Here is a 15,978-nt window from a genome sequence, read left to right on the forward strand (position 1 = left end):
TTTCCTCTATTAACCCTTGAAAGACCATAAAAAAATGCACATAAACGACTGGTAGTATTCAATGGATTCATATGACAAATAGTTAAACAATGAAAAAGTTGATATATTTCTTTGTTGTATTTGTGAAATGTTTTACGCCTACCGGGAAAAACTCTTGATTATAAGAGAATATTAAATTACTTTTAAGGGTTAAATATTGTTCTTCGTTCGACGCGTAGATTTTTTGTATTTTTTTTTCTAGTTCTGGAAGGAGTTTGCAGGTTTCGAGATTTTATGGATGTGGAAATGAATTTTTCTTTGATTCGTGATCGTATTTGATTTATTGTTTTTTGTATTATTCGTTGAATTGTAGCGTTGGTTCCAGTCGTTGATTTATTTTCAATGAAACTTACCCTCAAAACGTAGATTTTCCGCTCAGGAGAACGATTTACTGAAATAAATTCTTGTGTTTTCTAAGTTCCTTTAAATTATCGTATTCTTCATTTTCATTTACGTCTACAGGGAAATGCTTATAATCAAATAATACCTTGACCAGCAGGTAAACGTATCTAACAAACGATGTATTATAGATTTTGTATAAATTAAATTCCAACACATGTGGGTGTAATGTTGCTTAAAAATAAATATTGTCGAATCGATATCGTTAATTTGTTATCGTGCTTTCTGTTTCAGGCAACGCGTGAGGTGTTCACTGGAATCAGTCGCCACATATTGATCCGAATGCATAGTAGTTCGAACGCGCGACAAAATGGCGGCCGCGCCGAACAGCCATGAGAACGGATACAGTTGCCAGATATGCTAACGACGAGATTTTCTCGGGCAAATCAACGATGGTTCCACACTATAAGTTGTCAGTCGCGTTGTCAGTGCCCTTGTCAAGTTGCCCCACGTGTTTATTAGACAGAGAACAACAGGCTTCCATCGCGGCGGGCTAACAACGGGAGGCGGAGCGAGACCACCAGGATCGGCTAATGTAAATCGTGTTAATAAAGAAGAAGTGGGCGGCGGGTAATTGTTATTTGCGAGAGAAACATAAATCTCACTGATCCCCTATTATGCTTAAACCGAAGTTACTGGCTCTGCGGACTTGTCCGCAGAGAAATGTACCGTTGTTCGTAAATGTTCGCCTACTCGCGGATTGGAAAACTGTGAACCGACTAAGTTATCGTGGACTTTTGAATTGAAATTATAATATATACCTGAATATAATCTATATTTGAAATTCGGAAAAACATATTATAATACTATAACACATTTATCTGAAGCATATTAAGAATGAGAAAATATTAACAGCGTAAAACTCTATTGGTTGAACGATATATATATATACCTAAAAGATGATATTTCTCAAAAGACTTAAATTATTATATTGAAATTCTAAAGTAACATTCTTCGAATAACCAATTTCATTTACATCTATTTCAAGCAATAAATATTAAACCACGAGTAGGTAAATCCTTAGGAACACAGTACTCACCGCGTCTTTGAACGATCTTGCAAGTAGACCAGCTCGTCGAGTAACTATCCAATTTCATGCTACGTATCCACTTGAGACTTGTATCTCTATGAACTCCCTCGCGCGGGATAATTAATAAACAATCCTCTATGCTTAACAAACCGTCGAAAATGAGATGCACAGTAATCGATTCTTAAGTCAGTCTAACCGATACCGATAGTGTCTCTCAAGTGGGAACGCAGCGTCGCTTTATATCCCCCACTGAATCCAAGGGGAATTTTCAGAGGAGCTGCTTTCCTAAATTGTTCCGCTCTAACGGCGTGCCTTCGTCTCTTTTTCTGGTTGCAGAGTTCAGGCCGATCGTCCTGGGCAAGTACCACGGCGTCGTGCGTAACTCTCGCCACATGCTCAAGCTCCAGACAACCCTGAACCGGCGGGGGTTCCCGTGCCCGAAGTGTGCCCGCACGTTTCACACGTCCGGCGGTATGAGCCGCCACTACAGGCTCGAGTGCGTCGATCTGCCGCGATTCAAGTGTCCGCACTGCGACATGCGTAGCAAGTATACCCAAGCCGTGTACAGGCACATCCGCGCGAAACACCGCGACATGGAGCTCAGGTTCGTCAAGCTTTACTGAACGACCACGGACTAGTGGAACCGGGAGTCAACGCGAGCTTCAGCCAAGGCACAGGCTTCTTCGTCGATTCTTCGATCGATCGGCGATTCTTCGGTCAACAACCGTTCGGCGGTTATTTTGGCATAACTCGATCGTCGATTGAACGATCCATCGAAGGTGTTTCATGGGCGATCGCCGAGATTGGTTGAGATTCTTGCGACGATCGTCTAACGGTCGAGGAAACGCTTAGAGACGTTTGTAGCTGTAGAGCGGTATTCACTTGATCGGTGCTGATTATTATGATCGCGGACTAGAGCCGATCTCGAGAGTGATTTTAAGTGGAACCTTTCATTCGCCTGAAAGATATAGCGTCGATTGTAGTACTGACTTCGATGGAGATCTCCGATGCGATCGTTGCATCGATCTCCGTCGACATTTCCGGATCGATCGCCGCAAACGAGAGCTTAATAACGAACGTTACCGATCGTACCCTGGATATTTATTATTTTTACGGCGGACCCGCCCCCCGACCACGCGGAAACGAGCATTGTAAGTCGTGACGCGTCAAGTATGCTTCTCGGAAGCTGACAGACCTTCTATGAGCTAAAGCTGCACGAGGGCAAGAGGAATCGTCTGTTCGCTTCGCCTAATCTACTTGAAAAATTCCTTATACAAGAGAACACTGCCGATATGAAATGTTATTATCGAACATGTCTGATATCGTCATTTGGTATCGTTACATCTCACTTCGTCGCATTTCGCTTCGCTTGTGTGCTTCGTTACGTTAATCAGCTAACAATATATTGCTCGGAGGATCTGTTAAAACCAAAATGTCACTGTAATTATTCAATTCAGCATTGTGAGAGGCGATTTTTCTTGCAACTGTGGAGTTCCAGGTTGCTGACGGTTAGTATACTTCTGAGAGGCATACTTTATTCGAGCGTGTACAAATAAAATAACGAGTCTTCCCCCGATTGTTGTCCGACGATTTCGAAACAGGGACGAACCAAACCACATTGAACGATGCCATAGCCCGATTTGCCGGGGCCCAACGAAATCGATGTTCCGATCGTAGCGATTAGGAAACGGCAGACGCGACGAACCAAACGATATGCGTTGCATACTTTATAGTTCGCGAGGTGTTTTGCAATTGGCGGTCCAACTGGAACGATTTTATACGGTGAAACGTATAAACATATTCTAACTTAAGTTAGAAATTTACAATTACGTTCTAAGAAACTAATTAATGATACTCAAACAGCTTTATCTGCTTGGATAATTTAAAATTCCAAATCTACTCTTCTAATGTTCGCAATTCTTATAATTTTATATTTTACATAATGGAAATGAAATTAATTCTATAGATAATGTTATTAGAAATTATAAACTGCATTATATTTAAGAACTTAATGACTCGTTTCAGTTTCATTTCTTTAGTATTTCGTTTAGGAGATTTATTAGATTGAAAATATTATAATTGAGGAGGCTGTTGCCAAAATAATAAACAATTCGAAGATTATTCAAGCAATCCTTCGCGTAAGGGACATCGTTCCAATTGAATCGCGCAACCGAAACGCCATTACAGTATTTTGATCGTCAAAGGCGACGAAGGCAACGAGGCCATGGATATTCGAGGAAGAATTAATAAACGATCTATAACCGCGAATAATATTATTAGTAGTCTTACCGCCATTGTCGTAAGAACGAGACATCGAACGAGCTTGAACGACTGCAGCATCCAGCGTCCGTGATGCGCACAAAAATTTTCTCCTGTAGGTACCATTCTTGCGGCGCGCCGCGGAAACGATATTACGGAATTTTGCGCACGCGCGAATCAGTGATCGGCCTTAAATTATACTGCCCGCGGTTGCGTGTAAATTTCATCCCGGGAATATTCGATTCCTCGTACCAAAGGGACTGCGAAACTGATGTATGAACCGTGTATAATTTCAAGCAGGTTGATAAACAAGAAAAAGAAAGAGACAGATAACGAAGCTTTTTTTTTGAATAAGTTTCACAACAATTTATTCTGTTATTCCGTGAAAGGTTCCGGCGACTTTCATTTCCTTTTCCGAATATTCGGAATATTGTTTTCGGAGTTTAATCTGTACTTAAGTCACGTTTTCATTTCGTTTCGTTGATCGGCATCGCTGATCGCCGTACAAATCGACTGTTTCTCCTGTCGAGAGAAAAGATTGGAATCCACGATTCATCTTATTGATCAAGTATTATCAATTTTCAGGTGGTGGATGTGTACATGCAGTGACATTTCTCAAGTTTTTCACGTTTCTAGCAGTATTCACGTCGTTTATCGTGAAACCTTCGGCGCGAATACTCTTCTACCGAGTGAAATCTACCGAGGAGGCTCTAGACGACAGGCATCCCAAGCATGCCACGAATGTTCACCTGAACTACTTCGATTCACCCAGCTTCTATTCTAAAAAATTTCACGCACTCTAATTTATTTCTCATAGAATCCACTCTCGCGGCACGTAATAAATATTTTCAACTCAACTATGTCCTCTTCCTGTAGATCCTTCTTAATTGCCACCATGCCTCTTAAAAGGAGCCGTTTCTTATTCAGAACAATTATGAACTTTTGTACTTAACGGTGTAAGAAACATGGAGCATACGTTTAATTTGTATTTTCTTATCGATTTCAAATTTTCATATGAATTGACATTTCAGCGCTCTTTGTAAATAATTCGTCAAATACTGGGGAATGTGGAAGGTGTGTTCATATTTCTTAGGGAAAGGTGACATTTCAATAATATTACCGTCCGAGCGAGGATCGTTATCAATTAGAAAAAAAAAGAGAACAGAATGAACAGTGCATATAACGAAAGTCTCGGTCGCTAAGGGAGTCAAGTTTGAATTGTCGCGAAATTCGAATTCTGATATCAAATCGGTGCTTCCAGGTAGGCCGGTAGCGAACGGAGGAGACGGTTGGTACCACTGTCCTCGTTGCACGAACTGCTTCCTGACGAACGCCCTCATGTTGCGCCACTACCGAACGCATTGCGACCCGAACGAGACCCGATTCCAGTGCCCGTACTGCAATTACGGTTCCAAGTACAGCTCGAACGTCTACAAACACGTGCGACGTGTTCACAAGCAGATGCCGTGCTTTAAGCCCCAGCGAATGTACTAGGGCCGATCGCGGCCGCGGGACGCTATCTTAATTACCAAGAGGAAGGTGGAGAGCCAAATGAAGCTTTAATAATCAAGTATACCGAACAACGTGTTCGAATTCACGTGTTTTCCAAAATACCTCGATCCGTTGATCGAGAATTGTTTGCCAAAGGATTGAACGGTTCACCGTGAACTGTACAACGAGTGTACAGGATAATTGAAAATTAGCATCGTTGGATTTTCAGGGTGTCTTGTATGTTTCAGAAGTCCTAACGAGCAATTGTAACTACGGGTTTTTCAATTGCCTTAATGCGCTTTCGTATGTTTCGATTAACAGAAACGAATAGGTGAAGAGGTTACGGAATCGTTTAATTTATATGTAAATAATCGTTTATTCCTAAGAAAACTCGAGAAAGTATTTTGTATGCAGTTCCCGACTTCATCGATTTAATTAATGACAAGTGCAGGGTCGATCTACGGTAGCTATACTCGTAACATCCAAGTAATTCATTCCAAGAGCCACGTTCACCGTTGTTTATTCGAAAACACGATTATGGTATATCCTCGAATTTTGCGACGCTAATTCTCAGTCACCTCGTACATATAAACTTACGCTGCAAAGTCTCCCGCAGTGAACTCCCTCCCCAAAAGAAACAACCAATGACCAGATTTTGTACATCGTTGACAATTTTTGTAACCAGTCGTTCCCTGAGAAGACACAATAAAACGACCCATTTTATTTTATTATTAGAAGCGTGTTGATTATTCCAAGAAGACACCGTCTCTCCCGCCAAAGAACGCGACTCGCACGCGCGATCAATCCTGGATTTGGAGGTTGTACCCGTGTCCCTTTTTCATCCTACGACCCGACGAAAGCGTGTCGCGACCATACCCGAAATCGGTGGACGCATTTACTGACCCGGGCCGTGATTTGCTTCTTCTGTTGCAGAGCCGGCTGACAGTTCGTGGAGCAAGCCGGGCGGCTCTATTCAAAGGTACCTGTGCCCGCGGTGCTACAGCTCGTTCAGCAAGAAGGCGAACATGCTGACGCATTTCAGGTACGAGTGCGGCAAGGAGCCACGGTTTCAGTGTCCGTACTGCGGGAAACGGGACCGGAAGTCGTCGAACACGTACAGGCACATCAGGACCTACCACAAGGGTAACAGAATCCAGGCGTTCAAGCTCTACTGAACACGGAGGAGCTGTGCCGTGGCGGAATCTGATCCTGTTCGATGCCGCGATTCAAGCTTTTCGGCGCGTCCACCTTTATTCACGTGAACTCCGATGAATTCTGAGCAAGTTACATGAGTGTGAGCAATTGTACACAAGATACACGAGAAATAGATGTCTTCCTTTGTCCTGTCAGAACAATTGCTCTCATTGATCCCGACCCGTCTTCTCGGCGACACTCCGTGTTCTCCACTTTCACAGGGCACGCACTTTGGACCTGGAGCGAAAAGGTCCCGGCCACTCTTCTCGCTTGCTTTCCTTCGACTTTCATTTCGAGCGGTGTCTCGTTCTCCACGTTTCTCTTCTGTACCACCTTCGTCCGGACTCGATTGTTGCAGCCGTTATTCAGCTAACCGTGATCCATATTTTCCTGTTTGTAGGTCGGCCGATGTTCTACGACAGCGGCATGATGAACATTCTGAGGGGCAACATGGAGTACAAGGTCAGCCGGTTGGACGACGTGAAACCCGAAGACGGACCGATGTGGCAGCCCGGGAAGATGTCCTATCATTGTCCCAGGTGTAACGCGGGCTACACCTACAAGAAGACGCTGAAGACGCACATGAAGTACGACTGCGGCAAGGAGCCTAGGTTCAAGTGTCCTTATTGCAACAAGAGGGACAAGTGCTCGTCGAACATTTACAAGCACATTAGGATGCGTCACAACGGGATGCCCGTGATCGTCCACAGGAATTAGAAACGGACTTTCGATCGACATTCCTGCTCTGTGCTTCTGGTTTCTCGTTTTCGAACGGTGGACTTACCTGGAGACATTTTTTCCCTTTCGTTCAGCAGTGATTCGTGGTGTGTGTCGACGAGGAACGGTGGAAGGGTTCTTCTTGTGGAAATAAATTTTCGAAGGTGGAACAATCGTTTTCTGCACGGGAGATTGCTTTCAGGAAACTGAATTCGATTGTGTTGTTTGTATTTAGAACTATTCGCGGGGAACAACAGTTTTCGTGGACTTACGAATGAAAATATATTATCTAAAATGCAACGTACCTATTTTTCGATATTTTAATTATTACATTTTTTATAAACGTTTTAAGCTAATTTCTTGTGGGTGAAAACAGGTTTTTGCGCTAAAGATGACCGGCATTTTTATAGTAATTAAAATTTCGGAAAATTCGTACATTTCAGATAATATATTTTTGTTTATAAGTTTTAAACAAAAATATTTTGTCCTCTGATGTTTCAATTGTTTGCAATCGAGTCGGCCAGCAATGGATGCTTTACGGAAAGGGGTTCCGAAGTTAGCGAATAACTGCGCCATTTTGTAACATTTTGGCTTAAAACAAATATAAATATAAAGCAGAGGTTATAGTTATACATCCAGACAAAAATCGGACATTTTCACTTGATAGTTATTATCAAAAAAATTCCTCAAGTTTATCTATATTTAGGAAGTTTCTAGGCCCCCCCCCCCCCATGGGCCTTAATTACACCTATCCCTCGATTTACACGTAATTTTTACAGTATTTTACAGAAACACATATTTCTGTAGTAAATTTTTTATTTGATACGATTAATAACACTGGAATTCAATCTAAAATGGGCAATTCCCCTTTTTGTGTGCACACAAGAACCATTCATGTGAATTAGCTCATTAAATCTTTAGTAGCAGAAAGACGTGTACCATTGTGCTTTTTCTAATCGGAATTTTTTAAAACGTTATATTTACTGGTTAACAAAACAATTACAGATTTTCTAGCATTTTCATAATTTACTTAAAGAAGGCTTCGTCGTTCAGCTTTTAGTTGAATTTTTTATAGATATACTTGCGGCTTCATATATTCGTCATTTCACGAATGAACTGATATTTTTACGTTTTGGATGATATTTTACTTATATTTTACCTTGTAATAAAGGTAATGCATAATAATGCATAATGAAGGTACATAATTAAATATGTAACTGACCAAATTATGCACATTTTAGTTTGTTCTCGATTCGCACGGTTTTACATAGAAAAATCTACGGTTTCGATTCACACGGTATTCCGAGGAACTGATCTTCCGTGTGAATCAGGGGGTAGGTGTATAACGAGGATTTCTTACGTCCACGAATGTTTCGTTACTATGAGGTATCGTGACACATCCCACCCGAGTATTAACGTTAAAAGATTTCACTCACCTACTTAACAGTTAAAACCAATGAATGTTACTTGCGTTCCCTTGTAATTACATACTCATATTCGTTCAGCGTGCGCGTACCATTTTTATAACAAAGACTGATAGTTTAGACGGATAAACGAGACACGAAGTATCTTCCGAACATTGCTGCAGATAATGAAAAATATTGATCTGCAGGATATTCGTTAATATTAAGAATTTACCCGACCGTTCTTCGAATTTGATTTCTCCGAAGAAAACGAAGTTTCGTGCTTGCAGATTTTCTTTTCTACTTTCCACTTATTTTCACAGCGAACCGCGACTCTGACAGTTTCGTCTGAATAATAATTTGATTTATTATTTATACAGGAAGATCGACTAGATCTTTCCCCTTCAAGGACACTCGCCGCTCAAGTTCAAACGCTATTCGAAAGTTAGTGTCTTGTGCGGATTTGTGAGTTGCGGATCCCAATATTTCCCCCGAGAATCGCTCGACGAATCGCATTTTCGACTAGTACCTGCGAGGACTTACTGTGAACATTACTTCCAATCCAATACTTATACGGAGTAACCTAGCACGTAAGCTACCGACGATTAGAGTATTTTAGATGGTGCGCATCCCTAGACGTTACGCGAATCGATTAATTCCTCGAGTTGTCAGTTCCTACTGTAGGGAAAAGAACAGTGCTTCGCCAGCTGGTGTAAAGATCGCACACGAGCAATAAAACTGCAACAGAACGCAAACGCTTACCTCATTAAAGTCGCGGAACGTCTCAGCCGGAAAAGCGAACGGCGAGAGGAAACAGTTTTCCCGATGTCTCGCTAGTGGAAACTGCTTCGACGTCCTCTATCTGTTGTCGCCGATGCCACGAGGTTCCACTGCGTTCCACGGATTTATTAATTCTTCTTCTTGGTTCTCCTTTCTCGTTCACTGTCCAGGTGGCTACAACTCTATTGTTTATGCAATGCATCATTATCACTTTATTGTGCCTAAAATCTTAAAGTTTATAATACGACCGAGTTATTCAAGAACGAGTTAATCCTCTTTGTCGAAGAATTCTATCAAGCGATTATTATCGATTAGTAAATTACAAAAAAATAAACTGTACATACAAAATTCTGTTAAAAGAAAACAACTTTGATTCGATGTCTTTGGCCAGTGAATATTTTCAGCGAAACACGTGAAACGAGGCAACGTGTTTGAACAGTCAATTGTAATGTTTATCTTCGAAACGTTTTCAAGCAATGGAATCACTAATCGTAGATTCCCCGGATTAGTATCCACCATCGAGCCCTATCAACTATCGCTAATCCGTGGAGCGCTGTGTACTGCGCATCGAGCAAGACTCGCCGATTATACAAAGTCTATGCCAAACTGTAAGGATAAGCTATAATACTGAAGGCGCATTCTGAATAAAGAAAAGACCACGGACACCGTGAAGATGCTCTCGTTCTCACGCCAACAGTTCACGTTACTTCCCTTGATCGTTAGACATACAGTGATCCAACCAGATACATGAAATATCCTCTTTTTTTTTTGTTTTGCATCGGTCCCGGCCGCGAGTATACGACCTAAATAGAAATGAATTTAGTCAGTCACACGCATACACACACACGCGCACGAATCGCGCTTCCCAGCGGCGTCGCCGCTATTTTTTTTTTTCTTAGCTGCCGTCGGCGATCCGGAGGAATCGGCCGGCGCAGGACTAACGGGTCCTGATTGTTTTCAGATATACGCCGAGTGGAGTGGACGCAGGTCGCGGTCTCGAGTTACATCTGTCCAAAGTGCAACGCAGGATTCCGAAGGATGTGGGACCTGATTAGGCACAAGTGCGGCCAGATCCCTAGATACGCGTGTCCCTATTGCCATAAGAAGGACAACTCATCCTCGAACGTTTACAGGCACATTAGGCGGTGGCATCCAAAGATGCCGGTCGGCGTGAACAAAATGTTCTGAACAGTATTACGGACATTTGTTGGATTGTTCCCCTTCGATGATTCATGACGGTCTCGTGAATTCTTTAGACTTTAGTCCGAGACAAGCCGAATGATTAACGACTCGTTTCAGGTGTTCCCTTGTGCTTGTTTATTTTTATTTTGGACTATTTCAGTTCCGATAGTTCGTGCCGTTTCAATTGCCATTGAAACGGATGTTGATAGCGGGAGATCGATCACACGCTCAGCTAGAAAATCTTTACGCGAATAGTGAAAGTGTTTTTAAAGCGTGCGAGATTAGCATATCATTTAACTGGAAACGAATTGACAATTGTAGTTGTCCTTTGTATCGTCGGTTTAAACGAACTTCCTGTAAATCTGCTCCGAGAAACGGCGAGCAGTGATCCCGGGTACACGGATTCATGCATTGAAGATTGCAAGATTGGCCAGCATCGGAAAATCATTAATCCGACTAGTCGAAACGTTCATTTTGCACAGGCGACAAACCGAAAACTTTGGGTAATTATTCTCTTCCCGTTTGTCTGTTAATACGAAACATAACACAAACGCATGGAGTCCACTCTCTGAGATTAACAATTTCATTCATGAATCCCTGGAAACCCATTAACCCTGAAATACGCGCGGCGGCTGTCCACGTGTATCGTAAAACGTGGACAACGCCGGAAGCCCTGTTCACTAGGAAATGTTCCCGGAAAGCTAGAAATGTGTAAAGAATAAATGATAAAACTGTGCCGCAACCACGCATCCGATTACCTGGTCACCGTTATTTTACCCTCTGTAACCAAGTCTCTCCGTGGTCTCTCAGCTCTCCTCATTGGTGTATTTTTATTTGGGTGTAACGTTGTTAATGCTTGTAGGAACAATTGGTGGACAAGGTACAGCGAGCTCGTAGTTGTCGGCCTGTCGAAGTTCTTCTTGTTAGAAGAATCTATTACGAACATCACGTTGGTGCACGCGCGGAGTTTAATCCTGAAACGCGCTCGCAGAATCGTACAATCTCGAAGAGAAGCTCGGTACTCCTTCAGTTCTGTATTCTCTTGGCAGCATTGTTCGATCATTCAAGGTTTAAATTACTGCTGTGCATTAATCCACGTGGTATTCATGTGTACAGAATTTAATTTTCAAACTATGCACTCAGTAGAATCAAACGAACATTGTTTGGTTCAGCCGAGAGCATGTTTCATGATTAAATTCCCGCGTTAACCACATTGGAGTCACTAACCAATACAGTGGGATTAATGAAAATCCAAGTTCCAACTAAGAAACTTCCCAAATTTCTCAGCAATCACTACATCCTCTTTCTAAATGGATAGAACAGGAGACTTATCCCCGGTGACAGATGAAATTCAACACGTTCGCCGCGCCTTGCCCGCCAAGTGAACACAGTCCGTGATTCCCCATCGTTTTATAGTCGTCGCCAAGATACAGAGAGGTCGTAAAATCAGTCGGTCGTTGAAACGAACCTGTTTCAAGTAATAAAATCAGTTGGTTGACAGAAATGCGACCGTAGAGAACTCAGGATTGCGACCGACACCTTTGCTCCCTACCTTTAGACCACAATTCGGCCAACATCGTTTGACAACGACTTCATTCGGACGAGATGACGCGTAATTCAAACTTTAATCGCAAGTTTCATTTACGACCTCGCTGTATCGTCATGACAACTGTACTTTTCTTAAGCGGTTCAGAGACAGATCGACGCCGGGATGTCTCGTGTCTGCCGAACGCAATCCTTGCTACATAGAGAACCTTTATTTTCATTTTCAGAGTGGACCGACATGAAGGTGAACAGGTGTCCGCAGTGCGGCACTTGCTTCGAGAAGTACCGGGACCTGCTTTTCCACGCGAGACGCGCGTGCTGCGAGCCGAAGCGGAAGATCCGCTTCGCGAGTAGCCTGGACTGCGCCCAGTGCGGCAAGACGTTCAAACGCCGCAAAGACCTCAACTACCACGTCCGCCATTTGTGCGGCATAAAAGGCATACAGTGTCCCTATTGCAGCAAGTGTTACACGTACACGTCGAACGTGAAGTACCATATCAGCCGCTATCACAAGGGAAAGGAAGTCTATTATAATAAACTCTGCTGAATCGATCGACTTGTTCCTCCTTGCGACTCTTCGATAGGATTTTCTTCGATGGGATTGTCCTTCAGAGGAGACCGGCGGGGAAAATGGATCTCTTTTTTGTATGTTTGTGAATCAAATTGTGCGATCGTTGGAAAGCACACGATTCAGGTTTGAATCGAGTCGTTTCTTGGGATTTTTATATTGACGGTGCCGGTTTATGAATCTGGATGAAAAGACTCGTTTGGTTAGGGTTCGTTTTATCCAGGTTTCTAATTTCATGGAAACTTTCGTCGATGTAAGGAGTTTAGACTGTTGGTTTCTAACATCATTTATTGTTAGCGACTCTTCCAATGTCCACAATTTGAGCTGTAAACATAGAAAAGAGTGTATTTCCTCTTCCGGTGTTTCTCTGTTAGGAACAGTTCGAATAGGATGTTCGGGGAGGCTTCGTTAAATGCACCTTGCTCGACGGAATCGAGAACAGAGATAATCTCGCACCCTAACGAAAGAACAATCGCTCAATCGAAAGTCCTGTATATCGGAGAAACCTTCTCCGCCCATTAAGAAACAGCAAGGTGCATTTAACAGAAATCCCCGTCACTTGTGCTAACTTCTCTGTGTCTCTAGTCATTGGTCGCGGGGCCTCGGAGGTCTCTAGGCGAATCGAACGAGGAAGAAACTGTACTCGTGAGAGAAACTCGCCACTATGTAATGCCATTAAAAGAAAAAGAGAAACGATTAAACGTTCGCTGAAGACTTCAATCCCCGCTGTTTTGATCACGGTCCCCGTTCTCCGTACTAATCCCCGCGTGTTTATGTGTGATCCATCCCGCTCGTGAGTCCCTTGCCGTCCCGTTTCTGTGGAACGTTTTCGATCATTCCAAAGAAAAAAAAGAAAAGAAAAGAAAAGAAAAGAAACAAAAGAAAACGAAAATCCACGGACTGAAAACGCAATAGAAAAAAGAACCGAAAACAGAGAAAAGAACGTGACATGTTTCTCGAGAAACGTCCTGCGACCGTTGCACTGCCCGACCGAACGCGGTCGTTTGCGCCACCGATTAACCACGCCGTGTGTTGATTGTTTTCAGGTGACTGCCAGGAGCACGGCGAGAAATGGGACAACGTGGACTTCCTCCATTACACGACGGACATGAAAAACCTTTTGAACAGGTACAAATATTATCCGAATGAGCGGAAGAGGTTCGAGTGTCTTAACTGCGGCTGCCGGTTCACCCAGAAGACAACGATCACCAGGCACCTGCGATACTTCTGCGGCCAGGGTCACCGTTACCAGTGCCCCTACTGCGAGATGAGAGCCTCGTGTTCCTCGAACATTTACAGACACGTCAGGTCGCGCCACGTCGGCTACAAGGCGCACGCGATCAAGCTATTCGTGCCGATTAATCCGCGACGGACCACGTGAGACTGTTGCCACGGTCGTTCGCGATGAAAGTATGGGCGATTATACGGAGAAAGCACCCAATGGTTTCAATGGAATTGAATATATTGTTGGAAATATGTTTTTGGAGAACTTCTTCTTGCACGCGTTACCCTTTCTTGGTAGTTCGCTAGATATTCGAGAGTATTTTTGTTATTCGAAAAGTGAGCGTGGCTTCCGGTGGCAGTTTATGGAATAATCTACATAATGCTGATATTGTAATTTTAATGCGAACATATTTCATAATAGTTTCTGATTGCTGGAAATTGTATGAAATTATAAATCTGATGTGAACTATGAGAAACGTGTTAAAATTCTAGCGAATATTTCTCAGGCTAACAGTGGTAACGTCTATAGGGAGAAGCCACTTCAAATCGTGCCTCCAACGTATTGAATGCTGATTGAAATCGTTGCTAGCCTTTCCTGTATAATTACCAAAGTCTGTGTCCTTCTCTACGACAGCGTGTATGTGTGTGTAGCGCAAGCGTACGAAACCGAAAGACTGTTTACACCCTTGTGTCTCGATCCCCTTTGTTGTAGCCCCCGTAGAAGAAGGCGAGGAATGGACATTCGATATTACCGTGAATGTAACGAGCTCGTTCTCCCGTTGTGCTTTCCAACAATGTTCATTGACGTATGATTGATTAGGAGAACGAAATATATGTGTCTTTCTGTGCTAGTTTCCGACCGTATTCTTCATTCGGCGACAAGATCCCAACTTTTCCAGCATCTCCGCGATCGAGGTTCACCGTTCGCGACTCAATCGGATTGATTCTTGTCGACTGTTCGTCTTTCGATCGGTGACACGTCGCCGACCACGGAAATCGGAGACGTCTCGAAGAATGCAATCTCGCACGGGAAACATGAAAGTGGGAATATGTACTTGAGTGTTTAGTATTTTCTTAATGTACGATAAACTTCACAGATTCACCGAGAACCATCCTTTCTTCGTTAGGAAAACAAACACATTCTCTGTAAGAATATTTTTCCATCGACAGACATTAAAATACATTCGTGTCCTTTCATCTAGGCACTTTATTTTCATCATCAACCGAAGGTTTCCCCGTTCAAATCCAAACCTTCGTAATCCCCATAAATTGTATGTCGACGTTAAATAAAAGTATCTTAGCGGCTCCTTTTCGAACATCGGTCGGCAATGTGTGTGAAGAAAAGGGGAGCAGAGAATTTGGAGGAACGTTGCCATATCTCGCCGGCGGGCTCGCAACTTTACGGAGCGCGTCGGCGGCCATTTTGTATGTATACACGAACTCGGAGGGGAAGAATCGGCGACGCGTCTCAGCTGATTCTTCCTTCACTACGAGGACATTTCGTTCTTTTTTTTTCTCGTTCGATGTTCACGAAGACGCGGAACGATGCACGTGCACACACTACTTCCGGACAAGGAAAAAGAGCTTCGAAGTACGATCCGGCGTTGCAGTTGCTTGGCGCGCTAACGGGTTCCCTTCGATCTTTCAGGTTATTGCCAGACGGTTCCCAGGCAGCGCAGGAAAGTGTACTCGGTGAACAAGAGTCACTACTGCCCACGCTGCAACCGCGGCTTCACGTTAAAGAAAAACATGACACGGCACCTGCGGCACGAGTGCGGCATGGCGCCGAAATACCAGTGCCCGTACTGCGACAAGCCATCCAAGTTCACCCAGAACATTTACGCCCACATCAGGAAGTACCATCCTGGCGAGGTTCTCTGCTTCAAGCGACTCTATTGAACTCCGAACAGCTCGACCATCTTTCGTCAACAATGGTCCCTAGATTCAACGCAGTAATACGGTCGTCGTCGAGATACAACGAGATCGTGAAATCGGTTAGCGTTGAACGCGTTTTAAGTGGCAGGGCAAACGAATTGATAGAAATGTAATTTCAGGACTCGAGACTTTGTGATCGATACGGTTTTTAACACTAGGACTACCGAGTATTTAACCCTTTGCGGACGAACGTCGACATTTCGGCGAGATGA

General features: G+C 43.3%; 1 protein-coding gene across 16 annotated transcripts in view; it reads left to right on the top strand.

Moving 5' to 3' along the window:
- LOC116434039 (uncharacterized) overlaps positions 1-15,978 on the top strand; it is a 117,219-nt gene that overhangs the window by 71,208 nt on the left and 30,033 nt on the right. For 2 of the 16 annotated variants that reach the window (XM_076366104.1, XM_076366105.1), the window contains exon 7: positions 15,480-15,745. The exons of 10 other annotated variants lie outside the window; for them this stretch is intronic. In XM_076366104.1, coding sequence (XP_076222219.1) covers positions 15,480-15,730 — 251 coding nt within the window. In that variant the 3' untranslated portion in view covers positions 15,731-15,745. Of the gene's footprint in view, positions 1-1,804; positions 4,061-10,273; positions 10,516-12,266; positions 12,602-13,653; positions 14,683-15,479; positions 15,746-15,978 lie in introns of those variants that run through there. 4 more of the 16 variants (XM_076366078.1, XM_076366087.1, XM_076366107.1 and 1 more) reach the window with 4 other exon arrangements.

This window comes from Nomia melanderi, chromosome 3, assembly GCF_051020985.1.
Source record: "Nomia melanderi isolate GNS246 chromosome 3, iyNomMela1, whole genome shotgun sequence".
In the NCBI taxonomy this organism is placed as follows: Eukaryota; Metazoa; Arthropoda; class Insecta; order Hymenoptera; family Halictidae; genus Nomia; species Nomia melanderi.